The sequence below is a fragment of the Trichosurus vulpecula genome, chromosome 5 (genome assembly GCF_011100635.1).
Source record: "Trichosurus vulpecula isolate mTriVul1 chromosome 5, mTriVul1.pri, whole genome shotgun sequence".
In the NCBI taxonomy this organism is placed as follows: domain Eukaryota; kingdom Metazoa; phylum Chordata; class Mammalia; order Diprotodontia; family Phalangeridae; genus Trichosurus; species Trichosurus vulpecula.
Window position 1 is genome coordinate 302,805,128 of NC_050577.1, and position 17,048 is coordinate 302,822,175.

The 17,048-nt window shown below is 55.6% G+C and overlaps 1 protein-coding gene across 3 annotated transcripts in view; it reads right to left on the reverse strand.

Moving 5' to 3' along the window:
• Positions 1 to 16,669, reverse strand: part of SHANK3 (SH3 and multiple ankyrin repeat domains 3) — a 69,324-nt gene extending 52,655 nt beyond the window's left edge. For all 3 annotated transcript variants that reach the window (XM_036760035.1, XM_036760034.1, XM_036760036.1), the window contains exons 1-12: positions 16,558 to 16,669; positions 15,338 to 15,541; positions 14,552 to 14,623; positions 14,040 to 14,148; positions 13,771 to 13,922; positions 13,513 to 13,680; positions 13,260 to 13,376; positions 12,405 to 12,482; positions 12,181 to 12,247; positions 8,046 to 8,370; positions 4,320 to 4,558; positions 1,966 to 2,079 (exon numbers count right to left, since the gene is read on the reverse strand). In XM_036760035.1, coding sequence (XP_036615930.1) covers positions 1,966 to 2,079; positions 4,320 to 4,558; positions 8,046 to 8,370; positions 12,181 to 12,247; positions 12,405 to 12,482; positions 13,260 to 13,376; positions 13,513 to 13,680; positions 13,771 to 13,922; positions 14,040 to 14,148; positions 14,552 to 14,623; positions 15,338 to 15,541; positions 16,558 to 16,620 — 1,708 coding nt within the window. In that variant the 5' untranslated portion in view covers positions 16,621 to 16,669. The remainder of the gene's footprint in view (positions 1 to 1,965; positions 2,080 to 4,319; positions 4,559 to 8,045; positions 8,371 to 12,180; positions 12,248 to 12,404; positions 12,483 to 13,259; positions 13,377 to 13,512; positions 13,681 to 13,770; positions 13,923 to 14,039; positions 14,149 to 14,551; positions 14,624 to 15,337; positions 15,542 to 16,557) is intronic.
• Positions 16,670 to 17,048: the final 379 nt, after the last annotated feature.

Below are 17,048 nucleotides of genomic sequence, written 5' to 3' on the forward strand. Positions count from 1 at the left end.
CACACTTGTACCCCCCCCCACCCTGGCACCACCTCATTAGTGACTTTCTTTGCTATCATCCTGTCCCTTCAAGACCTCTGCCTTTTCAAACCAAAGCCTCACCATTACAATCAGTCCCAGGGCACTTTCAGGCTAATACATCCTCTAGATGTCCACAGCCCTCAGACAGACAGCCTGAGGTCAGGACATGGTCTCCAAGCTCTACGCTGGCAGTGCCCAGCCTTCTTGGGTGACATTGACCTCTGGCTATGGCAGTGCCTTGGCATCCTTTCCCTCCATGCTTTACCATGCCCTTCCCCATAGCAAAGTTTGCCGGACATTCCTCAGTCATCCACATGACTTTGAGAGTGAACTATCAGCTCTGTGAGGACAGTGACCTTTGTGTCAGTCTTTACATTTCCCTGACCAAGCACAGAACCCAGGACCCAGTAGGACCTTGGTAAACGCCATTCCCCAGCTCTGCTTGCCGGAGGCTCAAGGCCACCTCAGCTATGAAAACATTCCAAGGCAGACTAGCCACAGCACAGGCCCTCAGAGGCCAGCCACAGTCAGAGAAGTGAGAAAGACACCAAGAACAACAGTCATTCAGCCTGACACTGTGCTCCCTGTCTCTAGATTGCTTCCCTGTGCACAATTTTAAAAGCTCCTAGGCCCACAGTAACTCAGCTGTCCTGGGCATGATTAGATCCTGCTCCCTGGTTTCCCTGATGTACATGCTCATATATCCCTCCCAGAACCCTAAAGATCTAGAGCCCCACCAGACCCAGGCAGCTAATCCTTCAGCCCACTATGGCTACTTAAGGTCTCAATGAGATCTGTTCCACCTCTGACTCACCAATCTGGAGTTCCCACGGACCCCCTCTGGAGGCTTTCAGACAGGCAGGAGTCCTATGGCTAGTTGACCAGTCCTCTGGCCCAAGGGCCACAGGCAAGGAGCAAGTGCACATTCCAGCAACCAAGTCCAGCTTCCCCCTGCTGGTCCTTCAGAGCTGGAGATGCCAACACTTCTAAGCCCACAGTTCTTCCAGGGGAAGAGCAAGGATGATCTTCAGAGGTCATTGAATACACCTCCGACTTTTACAGTTGAGGAAACTGAGGCCAGAGGTTCAGTGACTCACCCAAGGTGACACACATAGGAAGGGGCAGAGCCAGGCTTGACTGTTGGGGCCTCTGATGCTGGCCAGGTCCAGTCTGTTTCCTTTGTATCAGTCTGTCTTTTACACCCTCTATGTCCATTTGGGTAGAAAAGATCCTATACACTGATGTACTGCCACGCAAGCCAGCATCAGCTACCTCCAGAGACAGTGGGAAAGGGGGACGGCCTCCCTGGCCCCTTCTCGGGCTGGGCCCCAGGCACGATTCTTCCTTCATCCCCGCTGCTCCCTCTTCCTCATCCCTTCGTCTATCAGGCCCCTCCTTCTCCGAGGTGCCAGGTCCTCTCCCTGACTTGGAGGCCGCCCACAGGCCGCTCCTCCCAAGCTCTGGCCTAATTTCTCCTCTGCCCCAACTGGCCATGCTCTGTGGGCTTCCCTGCTCTGCTCGCCTGGGCAATCTGTCCATTTGGAAAGGCGCCTTTTGTCCTACAGTGACCTCCTCCTTCCCTCCCTCCCTCCCTTCCTTCCCCTGTCACTTGTCTAAGCAGGAGCTTCTCCCCCAGGCACCTATACGTGCACACGTGAGTGCAGTGCTCATGCCATGTGCTGCAGGCATGTCCATATGGTGCATGCCTCACATGAACACACATGTATATGGTACATTGTGGACTGCATGTATATGTGGACAAATGTGTATTCATATGATCTGTGCATTGGGGCACATGTTACAGGTGCATGCTTGTGTGTGCTTGTCATGTGCTCCTATCAGTCTCTGAGAATCTGGGCATGTGCTTCCCATGGAGGTGAGCAATGGGTAAGGTCCATGTGGAGGTAAGGGGTCCCTTTGGGAGAGCAGGTAACAGTCACTCACCATGCCGCGTGTCATATTGGCGCATCTGGACCTCCTCCACGCAGTCAGCTGGGAACCAGCCCGTTCGGCCTTTCACTGTTCCCTCCCAGAAACCGCCCTCCCCGATGCTGAGCACTGGGAGGACAGACAGACAGACGCATCACACAGAACCCCCCCCCCACCCTCTTCTCTGGGTCCCTTCTTTCCCAATGTCCCCTCCCATCCCCCTCTTCTAGCTCTGTCCCTTGGACAATTTGGGATGAGACACTGGGAGAAGAGAAAAGAGCAGATGGGAACCAAACAGAATGAACAAGTTGGGGGGGGAGGGGAGGAAGAAGAGACAGAGAAAGAGGTAAAGAAGGAGGGGAAGAGAATTCCAGGGCATGGAAGAAAGGGAAAGGAGATTAAAAAAATAAAACAAGAAAAGGCAAAGACCAAGATGGAGAAACAGAGAGAAGGAAACAGAAAGACACATAGGGAGAAAATAAGAGAGAACCAGACAGTTGAGGGACCAGGGGGGAGGGGAGAACAGGGGGAAAGAGTAAAAGGCACCTTGCCAAGTTCCTCATTCCCATCCTTCCTTCTCCATCCCACTCCTATTCCTTCTCCCCATCTTCTTTCCAAAGTATCCTTCTCATCAATCCCACCCCCATTCCCCAGGGGATCGAGCCAGGAATGAAGCAGCACCTGGAAGGAGCCAGAGGCTCAGACCTTCTAACTGACCCAGAGGCCCAAGGTCTAGATGCCCCAGAAGGTAGGATGGGACAGAGTTCCAAGCCAGTTCTCTGAGATAGAACTACAGAGTTGAGTTTATAATAAGACAATTCACAGTGACATTTGGAACCCCTTATTGTAATAGGGAACCCCCATAATGACAAGGGGCCCCATTTATATGTATGTAATATATACATATAGAGTGAGCCAAGGATATTCCCCCTGAAAAGCACACAAGGGAAGCCCCTTTAATGGAAAGAAGGATCCCCCCCCCCCTTCATAGTGACACAGGGATTCTCGAAATTGACCAAATGGCCTCCTTTAGGGAGAAAGGAACATCCCATAGAGAAAGTATAAAACCATAGATTCCCCCAGAGTGACACAGAACCCAATCTATATTGACCGAGGGAACCCACTGACATATTTACAAAGAACCCCTTATTGACAAAGATTCCCTAACAAAGTGACCCAAGGACACCCTGAAGGAACACAGGGCTTCCTATAGTGATAAAGAAAACCTTTTACAATGACCCAGGGACCCCTCTTCTACTGATGGAAGGGACTGCTCAGAGAGGCACAGTCACCCCCTCCCACCCCAGGGACACAGAGGCACGCTTCAGCAAGGGTCCTTAGCCTTTTTTTGTGTCCAGGACCCTTTGGGCAGGCTGGTGAACCCCTTCTCAAAATTATAGTTTTAAATGAATAATATGAAATGCGTATGATTACAGAGAAAAACAATTATACCGAAATATGGCTAGGAAAATGTATAGAACCCCAGGTTCAGAAGCCCAGATCAACAGTGATAGAGGGACCTCCTCACAGGACACTGAAGGGCAGTGAAAGCCCCCTACAATTACTCAGATTCCCCACAGTGACCATATCAGATATGGTTATGAAAGTGACATGATATTCCAACATAGGATTATCCTTCATAGTGACAAAAGCCCCTATAAGGATAGAGGGGCCCCTCTCAGACCACTCAGAGTACCAGAGGATCTCCTCCTACTGAGAGGGATATCTCAGCATAGTGCCAGGAGAACCACTAGAAAACAAAAGGCCCCCTGGTAGAAGAATCGCCCTATAGTGGCATAGGGAGCCCCTCGGAAGTGTCACAGACACACCCTCTAGTAACAGAAGGTCACCCTCTTAGAGTGACCCAGGAAACCCCCTCCGGAGTGACAGCCTCTAGAATAGCAGGGGGACACCCACTTACGGATATAGAGACTCCAATCTGGTGATCCCCAAATAGGGACACAGAGACCCCTATATAGTGACAAAAGGAACCCCTCGTAGTGATCCAGAAACCCCAATGGAGTCCAGACCCCTTTAGAGTGACCAAGGGAATTTCTATAGTAGCAGATACCCATCCTAGTGGCCCAGGGAGCCTCTAGAGGGCCATAAAGCCCCTCCCACTCCCCCAGTGACACACCCCCCTTTTCCAGCTCTCTGGTCCCTAGTCCCCCTTCCCCACTCACCTTGGTTGGATGCAGCCACGACCGGAGCCCCATCCCTCCTTCCCGCCGGAGCTGTCCGTGGGCCCTCCTGTCAGTCCGTCAAGTCTGTCCGCCTCCCTGACCGCCTGCCCGTCTCCCCACCCGTCCTGGGGGCCCTGCAAGCCACCCAGCCCTTCTCTCCTCCCCACCTCGGCCCGGCTGGCTCACCCTTGACAGCCTCGCCGCGGTGCAGCGGGATCTCGCCCTCGCCCCGCGGGCTGTGCGCATTCACCACGATGAACTTGCGGCCGGGGACCGCGCTGTAAAGTTTGCGCTTTGGGCCCCGGGGCGGCGCGGGCGAGGGTGCGGGCGCGGGCGCAGGGCTGGTGGCCGCAGAAGGGCCCAGGGCTCCCGGGCCGCCACCGCCTCCTCCTCCTCCTCCGGGGCCGCCGCCGGGGCCGCTCGGGCTGTAGACAAACACGTAGGTGACGGAGGCGATGCCCGCGGGCAGCTCGCAGGCGAAGCCGGCGCCCGGGGCCTCGGTCATGGCCATGGCGCCCCGGCCTCGGCCTCGGCCTCGGCCTGGGCGCGGGCCCCCGCTCCTCCGGCCCCGCCGGCCTCACCGCAGCCGCAGCCGCAGCCGCTGCGTCCGCCGCCCGGGGCTGCCGACCGGGGCCGCCCCAGCCGCCGCCGCCTCCTGGGCCTCCTGCTGCCGCCGCCGCCCGCCCGCCGGGGGCCGGGCCCGCGGCCGCCGCCGCTCCATGCGCCGGGCTCGGCTCCCCGCTCCCAGCTCCTCGGCGCCCCGCGCCTGGCCGCTGCGCCCGCCTGCCTGCCCGCCCGCCCCCCGGCCCGCGCCGCCGCCGCCGCCGCCGCCACCAGCGCACGGCCGCCGGCCGCCCCGCCCCTCTGCTCTCCTCCCCTCCCCTCACTGCTCCCCCGCCCTCTCTGCCGCCCCCCGATTCCCTCCTGTCAGCGCCGGCTCAGGACGCACGGACCGGCCGCTACCGCGGGGCTGCGCTCCCGGGAGCGCCCAGCTCGCCCCTCTCCGTGCTCAGATTTCGCTCCCTGCCCGCTGCGGCGGCCACGCCGGGGGGGGGGGGGGGGGGCTCCTCCCCTCTGCGGGACAGCTGCAGGGGGCAGCCAACCTCTGGCCCCTGGACCCTCCTCCAGAGGGCAGCCTACAGGGCCCCAGAGAAGGGAGGGGGACACCCAGGATTCAGGGTTGGAGGGGGGGAGCCTGAGGCGCAAGAGCAGGGATCAACCCGCAGACCACCGGGGCCGCGGAACTCCCCAGTGCCTTAGTGGGGGCTGCAGGGGCTACGGAGGCTGCGGGGGCTGGGGGGCCCACAGGACTCCGGACCTTCCTTTGTGAAAGAGGAGGCACCAGATTGAGCTCTGCCCCGCTCGCTCGGGCCTTGGGAGCACACAGCCAGCCAACACTGGCCGCTGATCAGGCTCCAGTCTCTCCGACAAAGATCTGGTAGGCTCCTCAGTCGGAGCCCTCGGGAGACACCTAGACCCCAGGAGCATCAGGCCAAGGGACAAGGCGGAAGGACTGAGCCCCCACTTCGCCTAGCTGCTATCTCTTCTCTGTCGTCTTTGCTGCCTCCCGTGGTCTCTGGCCCCGAATATTGCCTTTCCGAATATTGCCATGCTCCGCTGGACAGCTCTTTGCTCTCTCGGGTCCCTCCCTAAAAGAACTAATTCACCCTAAGGGCTTCAGGTATCATATGCAGATAACTCCCCAGCATCACCCTACAGACGACTCCCACGTCTTCCACTTAGGTTCCAAAAAATCGGCCTCACAAAGACTAGATAGATGGGAAAAACACATGGCTAGATATTGACAAAGTTTAGGTGAAAAAGATCTGGTAGTCTTGAGTGGACCAGAAGCTCAACTTGAGTCAAACATGACATTGAAGTTCTTTTAAAAAGCGAATGCACTTTTGACCTGTGTGAACTAAGGCATAAGGGAGGCAGGAAGACCTGGGTTCCACTTCTGACAAATATTGGCTGGGTGACCCTGGGCAAGTCACTGACATTTTATGAACCTCGATCTCTTAAAGAAGGGTCCTTGAAGGGCCTCTCCAGTCCCATGTGTGATCCAGGATACTTGGGGAGGAGGCAGCTCTAGGCAGACAGGTCCCTTTGGGCTTCAGTCAGTAACTCTCTGTCACCAGAATCTTTTCTCCAGCCATCCACAAGTGCTTCCAACAGCCTGCTGGGCATCTCCAGCTGACTCTCCCACTATCACCTCAAACTTGTCACATCCAAACCTGAAGTCATCATCTTCCCATGCCCTCCTCTGCTCAACCCCTCAGTTTCTCTCCAAGGCAGCTCTACCATCCTTGTTCCTAGAGCTAGGAGGCCTGGAGAGCCCATGGACCCACAAAACTGCATCTTCTCTCCTCCATCCAGCAGCCTCCTGCCTAATTCAAGCCTTTGTCACTGCTTTATCTGCCTCAGTGATCTTCCTAAAACCTAAAAGCCATGATACTTCCCTGGCAGGAAAGGGGAATGGCTTCACTGCCTCACCAGCCCGGCACTTCAGGTTCTCCTCCAGTCTAGCCCCAGCCCCCTCATCAATCCTACCAGCCTCATCCTCGTAGCCACCATCCTGCTTTCTCTCAGGGCATGAGCCAGAGCATGATCATCTGTAGCCCTAACTAGCCACAAAGCCTTTCCTGAGGAATACAACCTTGGAGGAAACTGGCTTGGATTAGATCTTGTTTCCTAGACTAAGCTTCCAGGGGTAAGTTTCTCCTGTGTCCTCTAGACTGGAAGGTCCCAGAAGGCAAGACCCCTTCCTCCTTCTCCCCAGCCTTTGGGTTTCATTAGGTAGGGCCAAGGACTAGGCCTCCTCTGCCTCAGCCTGCCCCAGGCTGAGAGCTCCCAGAAGGAAGGAATTGGGACTGTCCCTCAGTCTCCCCAGGCTATGAATCTCCCTAGGAAAGCGTCTAGGTCAGGTCCCTAACCAACTCCTATGTTCGTCTAGATGGGGAGATCCCTAAGGGCAGACAGGCCTTAGCTTTTCTCCTTCTGACTCTCCTACAGCAACCGAGAACAAAACTGAGTAGACAGAAGGCAACAGTAACAGAGCTGAGTACATAGAAGACAGGGACAACAGGATCAATGGCTTTAGAGCAGGAAGGGCCCTGTTGAATCCACCCCCCCTCCCATTTCACGGATAAAGAAACTGAGGCTTAGAGAGGTTAGGGGACTTGCCCAAGGTCACACAGCTAGTACCTCTCAGATGCTCTCATAGAATGTCAGACCAAGAAGGGTTATCCACTAGAACTTCTTCATTTTGCAGAGGAAGGCCCTGAGACCCAGAGAGAAGTAACCTGGGTCACCAGTCACAGGACTAATTAGTGGCATATCTAAGACTGCCTCCCATCCAGTGCTTTCTGATTACATTACACAGCCACTCTCAAGTGGAACAACTAAGCTTACGGAGCTCCTATATAACCCCTCACTACCACCTCCAGGAACAATCCTCTCCCAAGTCTATACATGCCCTCATCTCCTGACACCAGTCATGCTCCTGAAATTGCTGCCATCCTGGGCTTCCCCACCTTCTTCCACTATCCTACACTTGCTCGGGGTGGGGGTGGAGGGTGGGGTCCTAGTGATGGAATCCCAAAGAGCTAGCAGGACTGAGGGAGGTGCCCAAAGAGCAGAGAGGAAGGACCCTAATACGGGGCTGACCAACCATAGGCTCCCTGACAGAAAACCCAACAGATATAACCATGGAGTCTGGGGCTAACCTGGAGCCACCAGGAACCCATTCTCACCCCTTCTTCCCCTGCCCCTGACCAGCTGTCCCAACAGCCCCCATTCCCCCTTTCTCACCTCCTCACCCACCTCAGCCCTCTCCTTTCTTTTGCCTTGGCCAAAGCCCTCACCCCCACTTCCCTTGCTCCAAGTCCCCTCATCCCCTGACCCATGTCCTACCTGCTCTTGCTTCGGCCTCCTCGGACCAGAGTGTGACCACTGGGGTCCTTGTCCCTCTCCTTATCCTCCTGCAGACGCTGAAGGGATGGGGATCGGCTTTGGGGTCCTCGAATCCCTGCCACAGGCCCCATGCCTGCTTCTTGCATCTGGAGCAGTAACTGGTGGGGGAGGCTTCTGAGTGAGGGTCCCGGGGAGGGACCAGACCGGGCTTCAGCCTTCAGATCATTATCACTAGCTGAGCGCTGCAACGGCCTCGGGGAGGCCAGGCCACTGGGGCCCGCCAGGCGTCGCCGCTTTGTGTAGCTGGGAGTCTCCCGGAATGGCACTAGAGGAAGGGGCATGAAGTGAGGAGAGGCCTATGGATTCCCCCACTCTGATCCTGTCCAACAGCACTACTCATGGGTCCATACAAGTGCCAACATGGCCCATGAATGCACACTATCCCAGATGTTACCCATCACTGTATACAAATTCTGAAATTATTCACCAGCACATGTAAACAGTGACATTAGCCACCAGCATATACAAGCGCCAACACTGCCCACTGATTTTAACCAGCCTGACATTACTGGTAATCTCCAACATTGTGCATCAGGACCAACAAATGCTGACTTTACCCATAGGCAGATAGTTCTAACATTGCGTGTGTGTGTGTGTGTGTGTGTGTGTGTGTGTGTGTGTGTGTGTGTGTGTGTGCTGATATTACCCAACAGTACATCCAAGTCTCACTATCTCCTCATTAATGAACATCAACTGTGAAGTCACCCTATGGAGCACGCCGGCCCAGCTTTGACCAGCAGAGCGTGGAGGCCCTGTCATATCCAAGGGTCAATATTCCTCATTAGTGCTCAGAAGCTCGGACGTTATCCATTGCTGAAGGTAAGCTCTTCAGCATATGGAAGCCAGACCATTGTCCATGAATGCATGTAAACATTTCTCCTTCTCCATCAGTACCCATGATGTTGCCCCAAACACCCAGCTTTACCTAAGAACACAAGAATCCCTCCTTTACCCATGAACACCCAGCCACACCTATGAGCAAACCTGTAGAACACTGGAATTGTGGTCTCTGATGCATTGCTCAAATTCCTTCCCTGTGTATGGTCAGAATATGCACACAGGCCAAAGGTTCATCATGGGGAAGAGGGACCATAAGATCATAGGATCACACTGCAAGCTAGAAGGGAGCTCGGAGGCCATCAAATCCAAACCCCTTATTTCACAGATGAGGAAACTGAGGCACACTTAAGTGACTTGCCCTGACCCACACATCAAGTAAGTATCTAAGGTGGGATTTGAACCCAGGATTTTCTGCCTCCAAGTCCAGTGTTCTATCCACTATATGATGCTGCCTCTCAAAGGAACACGGGGACTAGGACTTAACGCCGCACTTCTAACAGCCTGCCCTCATATTTAGGCTGTATCTGGACATTCTCACTGTAGGCACTTCTATGCATCCTCGAGGGTCAGGAGCTCTGAGAGGTGGCTTTCAGTCCCAAGGAGAAGCAGGGGAGAATTGGAAGGGAGGACAAACTCCCTCAGGACTCAGGAAGTGAAAGCCCTGACTGGTGTTTCTGCAGCTGCCCTCTCCCTTAACCCAAGTTACAGTTTCCCCAAATTTCCACTCTAAGAGAAAGAACCTTTTGGGTAGGGAGGCCCCATGCCCTTAGCCTCAAACAGGACATTCTAGTCTGTCTTCTAGTGCACACTGTCCAGGGGTAGCCCACCCCAAAGAACCCATGAGAAAACACTGGTCAGGCCTGTGAGGGACCCATGACCAGGCCACATTTGAGAAGGCTGATTAAGCCAGGGGAGATAAGGGCTGTCAGGCCACGTGGTGAGCCTGGCTAGTGTAGGTGCTCATTAGTCAGGCACCTAAGAGAATGGGGATCAGGTCACATAACTGAATCCTGGTCAAGGAGAGTGGGTAAGCACCTACAGACCACAGGAGAGAATGGAGAGGACAGCAAAGGCCAAAGTGCTGGTCCAATTTTGTGAAGGAATGCGGACCATATGGAGAGACAGAGAGAGTGCTGGTCATCAGGGCACACGGGAGAATGGTAACTGAGGTATGGAACAGAGCCCACTGAGAGAATACCGTAGGGGGCACGCAACAAAATAACCAAACACAGAAGAGAGAGGGCTGCTCAGACCATGTGATAGAGTTATGATTTTTCTGGACCCCACCCTGGCCTCTGGGGGAGAAATAAAAGCCCAGGGTCACACCTTCATTCCAATATTGAAAACTTGGAGTGAGGAAATCAGATAGCAGACTGTCCATCTCTAGCCCCTCTCACCCCACATGCTGCCATCCACGAGGAGGTGGGGCTGATTTCCTGTTCAAGAGGCAGAATGTCCTCAGGGTGGCTTTGGCTGCCAAGGGATCCTCCCTCACACCCAAACACCACCAAGGATCCTTAGGGCGCATCTCCTGTGCAATACCTTGATCCCAACCTTGCCCACTAGCATATCTGTCAGCTTCATCTTGAATGTACACACACACACACATACACACACACACACACACACACACACACATATACACACACACAAGAGCTTGATGAAAAGAAGCCATCTGGATGCACTGAGACATTCCTCAGACCTGGCCTCCACTCTGCCATCTTACAGAATCAGAGAACATGTCACAACTGGGAGAAACCCCAAACAATCTACCCCACCTCTCATTTGACAGCTTTGGGAAAACTAAGGGTCCTGGGTAGTCTCTGACTTGCCCAGGTTACAAGTCTAGTGTTGGATTTTGGAGTAAAGCCTGTCTTCCTGGCCAGGGTCCTTCCCACAATCCCACACTGACTCCTGTCCCAGAGCCAGGACAGGATGCATGCAGGCTGCAAGCAAAGTGAGGAGCTAGCATCCACAACTGTAGACATTCCCCTAACACATGCAGCTCCACTCTCCTACCACGGGGTAGCGACCTCTGAACCACTCAAGGCTGTCCTTTAAAATAAGTGAATTTATTTCAAAAGTGTTCCTCATTGGGGGCTCCCTAGGCTTCCCCCCACCCAGGAAGGCTGTCTACCACCAGGGCTGATCCCACACTGACCTTTCAATGGCCATGGCCTTAAATGGAACTCAACATCAACCTTAACTCATATTTCAACCTAACCTTACGCCAGAGAGAAATGGAATCCAACAGTGATGCAAAGTTTAATCCTAACCCCAAAACTAAGGCCTCCAAGGCCTATCCTGTAGTGAGTCTAACCAACCTTAGTTTTTGGACCCAAATATAGACACCCAGGGTTTAGGCACAGAAACACGCTACCCTATTAAACCATGTCAGAACTTGGGAGCACACCCCAAAGGGGAAAGTCTTGAAGGCATAACTTTCTGTCCTCAAATGAAATGGTCTGCAAGAAAAAACTGCCAATCCCTGGGTCCTGAACCAGCATATTAACCATGGCCCTGAGGAGGCCCCAAAGATTATAAACACTGGTCCTTCGAACTTGAACCTGAACTCTAAGCTAGCCCCAGTCCAAACTCAACATTAGTGTCACCCCCAATGCCAACCCAAGAGAAACCCAAACAAACTCCAGCCTGATGCCAGCGCAAAGACTTAAATCATCCCATGTGGCCAGCCAAGAACAAAGTCCATTTCTAGCATACTTTCTGCTCACCAGTGTTTTCCTTGTACCCCCGCCCTGAGAGAAATGACAAATCTTCTTGTCCCCATGTTAGAGATAAGAATCCCAGAAAGGGAGTGACTTGCCTATGGTCATACAGCACAGCCAGCAAGAGGAAGGGCTGGGATGGAGCCACCAAGTCCAAGACCCCTACATGCTGCCCTGCCCATGGACTCTGAGGCCAGATAAAAAGAAGAGTAAAGAATTCTAGCCAGAGGAGAGGCTTATGGCCAGGGGATCTCTCCAAGCCCTTTGGACGCTCCATGGCTTTCTCTTGATCCCATTTTCCCTCACTGACACTCCCTTCCTCTGCTCTGAACCCATTCACCCTCCCTGACCTCAGAAGACAAGAACCCCTCTGATCTGAGTGTCTTTGTCTGATCTTTACTTATCCCACTGACGATCCCCCCCACCCCACCTTGACCAGTGACCCTCGCTGTCCCCAAGTGAACTCACAAGCCCTAGTAATCCTAATGCAGGCAGAGGATGGGACTCACCAACATCAGAATCCTTATGAGTTTTGATGACCTCAGCAAGTTCAAAGTTCCCAGCAATGATGGCCACCTTGAGACCAAAAGAAGGGAAAATGAATCACCTGGCTTCTGTCAGCTGCCCCCCCCACTCACCCCAGTTCCCTGATCCTCATCCTAAATGTGCCCCTGAGACAACCTCCCCATTACCTTAACCGCCAAGCACCCACAGCTCCTGCCATGCCCCATACCTGAAAAGCTGTCTGGCTATTGTAATTCCGAACATCCTTATTGGCTCCCCGGAAGAGGAGAACCCGGGCGCAGCTCTCCTGGTTGGGGGGATGAGGGGAGGGGAAGAGAACCCCAAAGTCAGACTCAAAAGCAGTACTGGTCACAGCAAGTAGAGGCAGAGAACTGGCATACAAATACACACACACACACACACACACACGGGTCAGTTTATGCAAAACTATTCACACGCATTATCTCATTCAATCCTCACATCACCCCTGGGAGGTAGATGTATTATTATACATTAATACATAATATATTGCGGATGAAGAAACTGAGGAAGACAGACGTTAAGTGACTTGGCCAAGGTCCCACAGATAATAGGTTCCTGAGGTGAGTTTTCCTGACTCCAAGTCTAACACTTTATACATAGCCCTGCCTGTGTCCATATGCATGTGTACAGACAACATACATTTCTCACACATTTGGGCCACATCTGGTTGTACAGACACTCACACACTCATTCTTCACACTTTGTGTTGTGTGGGGCAGATAGACACGGGGCACATTTGGTTTTCCAGGGCAAATACCCATAGATACATGCTGATGAGTCTTACTCTTTTGTATGGGACACACACACACACACACAGGTCTTACACACATAGGCCTCACACACACACAGGTCACACTCTGGTCTCACACATGCACAGAGGCCTCACACACACAGAGGTCTCATACACATACACAGTTGTCACGCACACACAGATCTCACACATGTTAAACACAGGTCTCACACACAGAGGTCACACAGACACAGGTCTCACACGCATATGTTTCTCACACACACACACACACACATCACACACTGGTACCACCTGATTGTACAGGGCACAGATATGCAGGGCTGTGTTTCCTGATGCATTCTGGGCCCTCATGTCAGCTCCATAGAACAGCAAGTGTTCTAGGTGTTGGACATGCCCAAAGCGACAGGCCTGAAGGGGAGAGGGACAGAGAAGAGGCTGAAGGAGCATCCTCATTCCCCTCCATTCCCCCCACTCCCATTTCTCCACCAAGGTCTTGCCACTTTCCCCAGCACCACCTCCTGCAGCAGCATCCCTGACCCCTCACCTGGTGGATCTCTTGCCATCCATTCTCATCAGCTGTCCCAATCTGTGCATGGTCATGGAGCAGGAGCTCACAGCAGAGGGGGTCACCACCCCCAAGGGCGCTATGGTATAGGGGGGTCAGGCCACGGCTGTCCTTGTAGTCTGGGGATGCCCCAAGGTCCAGCAGGGTCTATGGGGAGTCCAGGGCCAGGATCACCAAAGCCTTGGGCTCCCTCTCTCTCTCCCCTGCCTCCTCCCCAGCAACCTTTCACACACTGACCGTCAGGGCACTGGGGTTCCGGCAGCGCGTGGCGATGTGCAAGGCTGTGAGCCCTTCCCGAGTGCGGAAGTCCAGATGGGCCCCCCCATTCCTCAGGACCTTTAGTAAATCGGTGGCATTATCCATCTGGGCAGCCAGGGTCAAGGGGCACTCTGGGAATCACAGTGCATCACAAGACAGAATGAGGTCTGGCCCCATAGTCTGATCCTCAGTGAAGGGAATATTAGGTCAGCATTAGGCCACTGCCTTCCCCTGCCCTGGCTGCTCACCTCCTGTGTCAGGATCATGGAAGTTGGGGTCCAGCCCCTTGTCCAGAAGCCGGGCCACCTTGTCTGTGCTGTGAAGCTGGACATACTCCATGAACTTCTTCAGGTTTGCCTACGATACCAAAGAGTGTCAGCCCTGGCTTGTCAGCTGACCCCATGACCTCAGTGCTATTCCTCAAGCTCTGGGATTCTAACCCACTCCCGGTGTCCCAAACCCTGGCATACAGAGCCCATCACCTCATCTGACTCTCTTCCCCCGCCCAACACTGGAGCCATGCCTTCTAACCCCAATGGCCTAATCTCTTACCCCAGTGGGAAGAGATTGAAGCTAAACTGGAGGGGAAGGTACTGGGGAAGGCCATATTCTTGAGAGTTTTTTTTAAACCATGGGCCCCTTGTCTGGGTTAGGGGAGGGAACGCCTGCCTAGAGCCAGGAGATTGGATAGAATGAACTCTAGAGGGGGCCCCTCTCTCACATCCCTCAACTCAAGTCTCCTGATCCTCGGCAACATCACCTTGGTATGTAACTTTGCAAACTGCTTATCGTCCAGCAGGCTCTGGGTGTAAACCCTGCGTTTGTAGCGGAACTGCCCGGGGAGAGGGGAAGAAAGAGGAAGGGGCAGAGTTTCAGCCCAGTCATGGGCCCCACTGTGCCCATCCCCACCCTCCAGAGAACAGAAGATGGCTTTGCTCCCTGCTAGGGCCTTCACTGGGCACCCAGGCAGCCCTCTCTGGGAGCAGATTCCCACCATGTATACACATACCCTCCCTGTGTGCTCGCACTCACACACATACCCTTCCCTGTGCATATCAGCCCCTCCACACACACCAGATACACAAAGCTCTCTCTGTGTATACAGCCCCCTACTGGACAACTCCCCCTACACGCTGGACACATACTCACCTCACTGGACACACCCTCCCATCAAACACACATCTCTCATTGGGCACACCCACCCACTGCACACATACCCCCCCACAGTGCCTATATACATCTCTCTGCACACACACACACATACACACACACATCCATATACATCCATCCATACACTCCACAGTACCTACTTACATCTCTGTTCACACACACATACACACACCCCACAGTTCCTACATACATCTCTGTGCACACACACACACACCACAATACCTACATACATCTCTATGCGCACACACACACACACCAACTACACATCCACCTCTATACTGTACCCCTCACACCCCCCAGTCTCCAACACCTGTCAATCTCTCATGCCCAGGATCCCTGGCTCCTCCCTGAGCCCCGCCCCCGCCCCGAGCCCCACCTCCAGGTAGGGCAGGGGCGTGTCCATGTTGGGCGGGTAGTCCCGCAGCAGACGTTCCTCGTCCAGGAACTTGCCTGCCCGGCCCTGGGAGGGGGGCTGGAAGAGGCCATAGTTGAGCACATCCTGCAGACTGTGGTTGAGGGCGCAGAGCACCCGCTGCTTGGACACCCACACGGGTGCGTCGGGGTTCAGCCGCAGACATTTCTGAGGACGGGAGGGAAGGAGTGACTCAGAAGTGCCAGAGCGTGCCCCCTACCCCTAGTGAGGTTCGAGCGCCCATTTTAGTCACGCCCTCTGCTGGCCACTGATGAACTGGCCCGGGGGAGGACCCCCCCGGGGGGCGGGGCTTAGGACCGCTCCTCCTGCGGGGGGGGGAGAAGATCTAGAATGGGGGCAGGGCGAGGAATCCCGGACTTCGGAGGGGATGGGGGGCGGGGTGGGGGGGGTTCCAGGGCAAAAAGGAAGACTCGGTGAGAAGAGGCTCCAGGTGGAGGTTTCAGGGACGAGCTTGGGCAGGAGTCCAGTGGGAGGAGGGAAAGGCTCCAGAGGGATGCTCGGGCTGCAGTTGGTCCAGGTGTGAGGAGGGACCCCAGGACTGAAAGGGAGTCTGATCAGGGATATTGGGGGATCCTTGAGGAGGGAAAAGAAGAGCTGAGGTGGTCTAGGAAATGGGCGGAGGTCTGGAAATAAGGGCCAGTGGTCTCAGTATTACGGGGCATGAATTGGGGGAGGGGACGGGGAAGAGAGTCCCAGGGATCCGAGGGGTAGGGGAGGGAAGGGAGGAGATACAGTGATTCTAGGGACAGGAGTATGAGGGATTGTCCCAGGTCTGGGAGGAGGTCAAGGGACTGAGGAGAGGGGGTCCTAAGGTAGAAGGAGAAGAGTCCCGGGGCTAGGGAAAGGCGGTCCCGGGGATGAGAGGAGGTCCGGGGGCTAGAGGGAGGGTGTCCCGGGGCTGAGAGGAGGTCCAGGGATTGGGGGGTGGAGATCCTGCGGCTGGGAGGAGGTTTCGGAGCTGGGGCGGGGGGGGGGGGGAAGAGAGAGAGAAACAACCAGGGCTGAGAGGAAAAGGGGGTCGGTTGCTGGGAGGAGGGGATGCACAGGGCTGTAAAGGAAAGAGGTCTGGGGGCCAGTGCAGCCATCTGAGGGTGGGGATGGGGGTGGGGTGGAGTTGGGGGGGTCCCCGTGTCAGGGCGGGCGGGTGGGCCAGGCTCACTCACCGTCTGCTGCAGGTCCGGGATGCCGATGCGGACGACCACAGCGTTAGCCCCGGGGCCATCCATACCGGGGCCGGGGCCGGAGCCGGGGCCGGGGCCGGGGCCCGGGCCGGGGCTGGCCGCTCCCGGGGCCCGGAGCGAGTCGTGCGGGGACTCCCCGCTCCGCCCCGCCCCCCCAGGCCCCCCCGCAGCCGCCGCCGCCGCCGCCGCCGCCGGGGCCGCGCTGCGAGGGAGGGGGGAGGGGGCCGGGCCGGGGCCCGGGGAGGGGGAGGGGGAAGGAGATGGGGAGGGGGAGGCCGGGCCGGGGCCCGAGACCGGGACGGGCAGCGCCAGGGGCTCGGCGGGGGAGGGGGAGGGGGAGGGGGCGGCGGGGGCGGCGTTGGCCGAGCGACTCAGCGGCATGGGCTCGGGCTCCGGCTCCGGCTCCGGCTCGGGCTCCGGCTCCGGCTCCAGTGCCTTCGTTCCCGGGGGGCGGGGGCGGTGAGCTGGGGCCC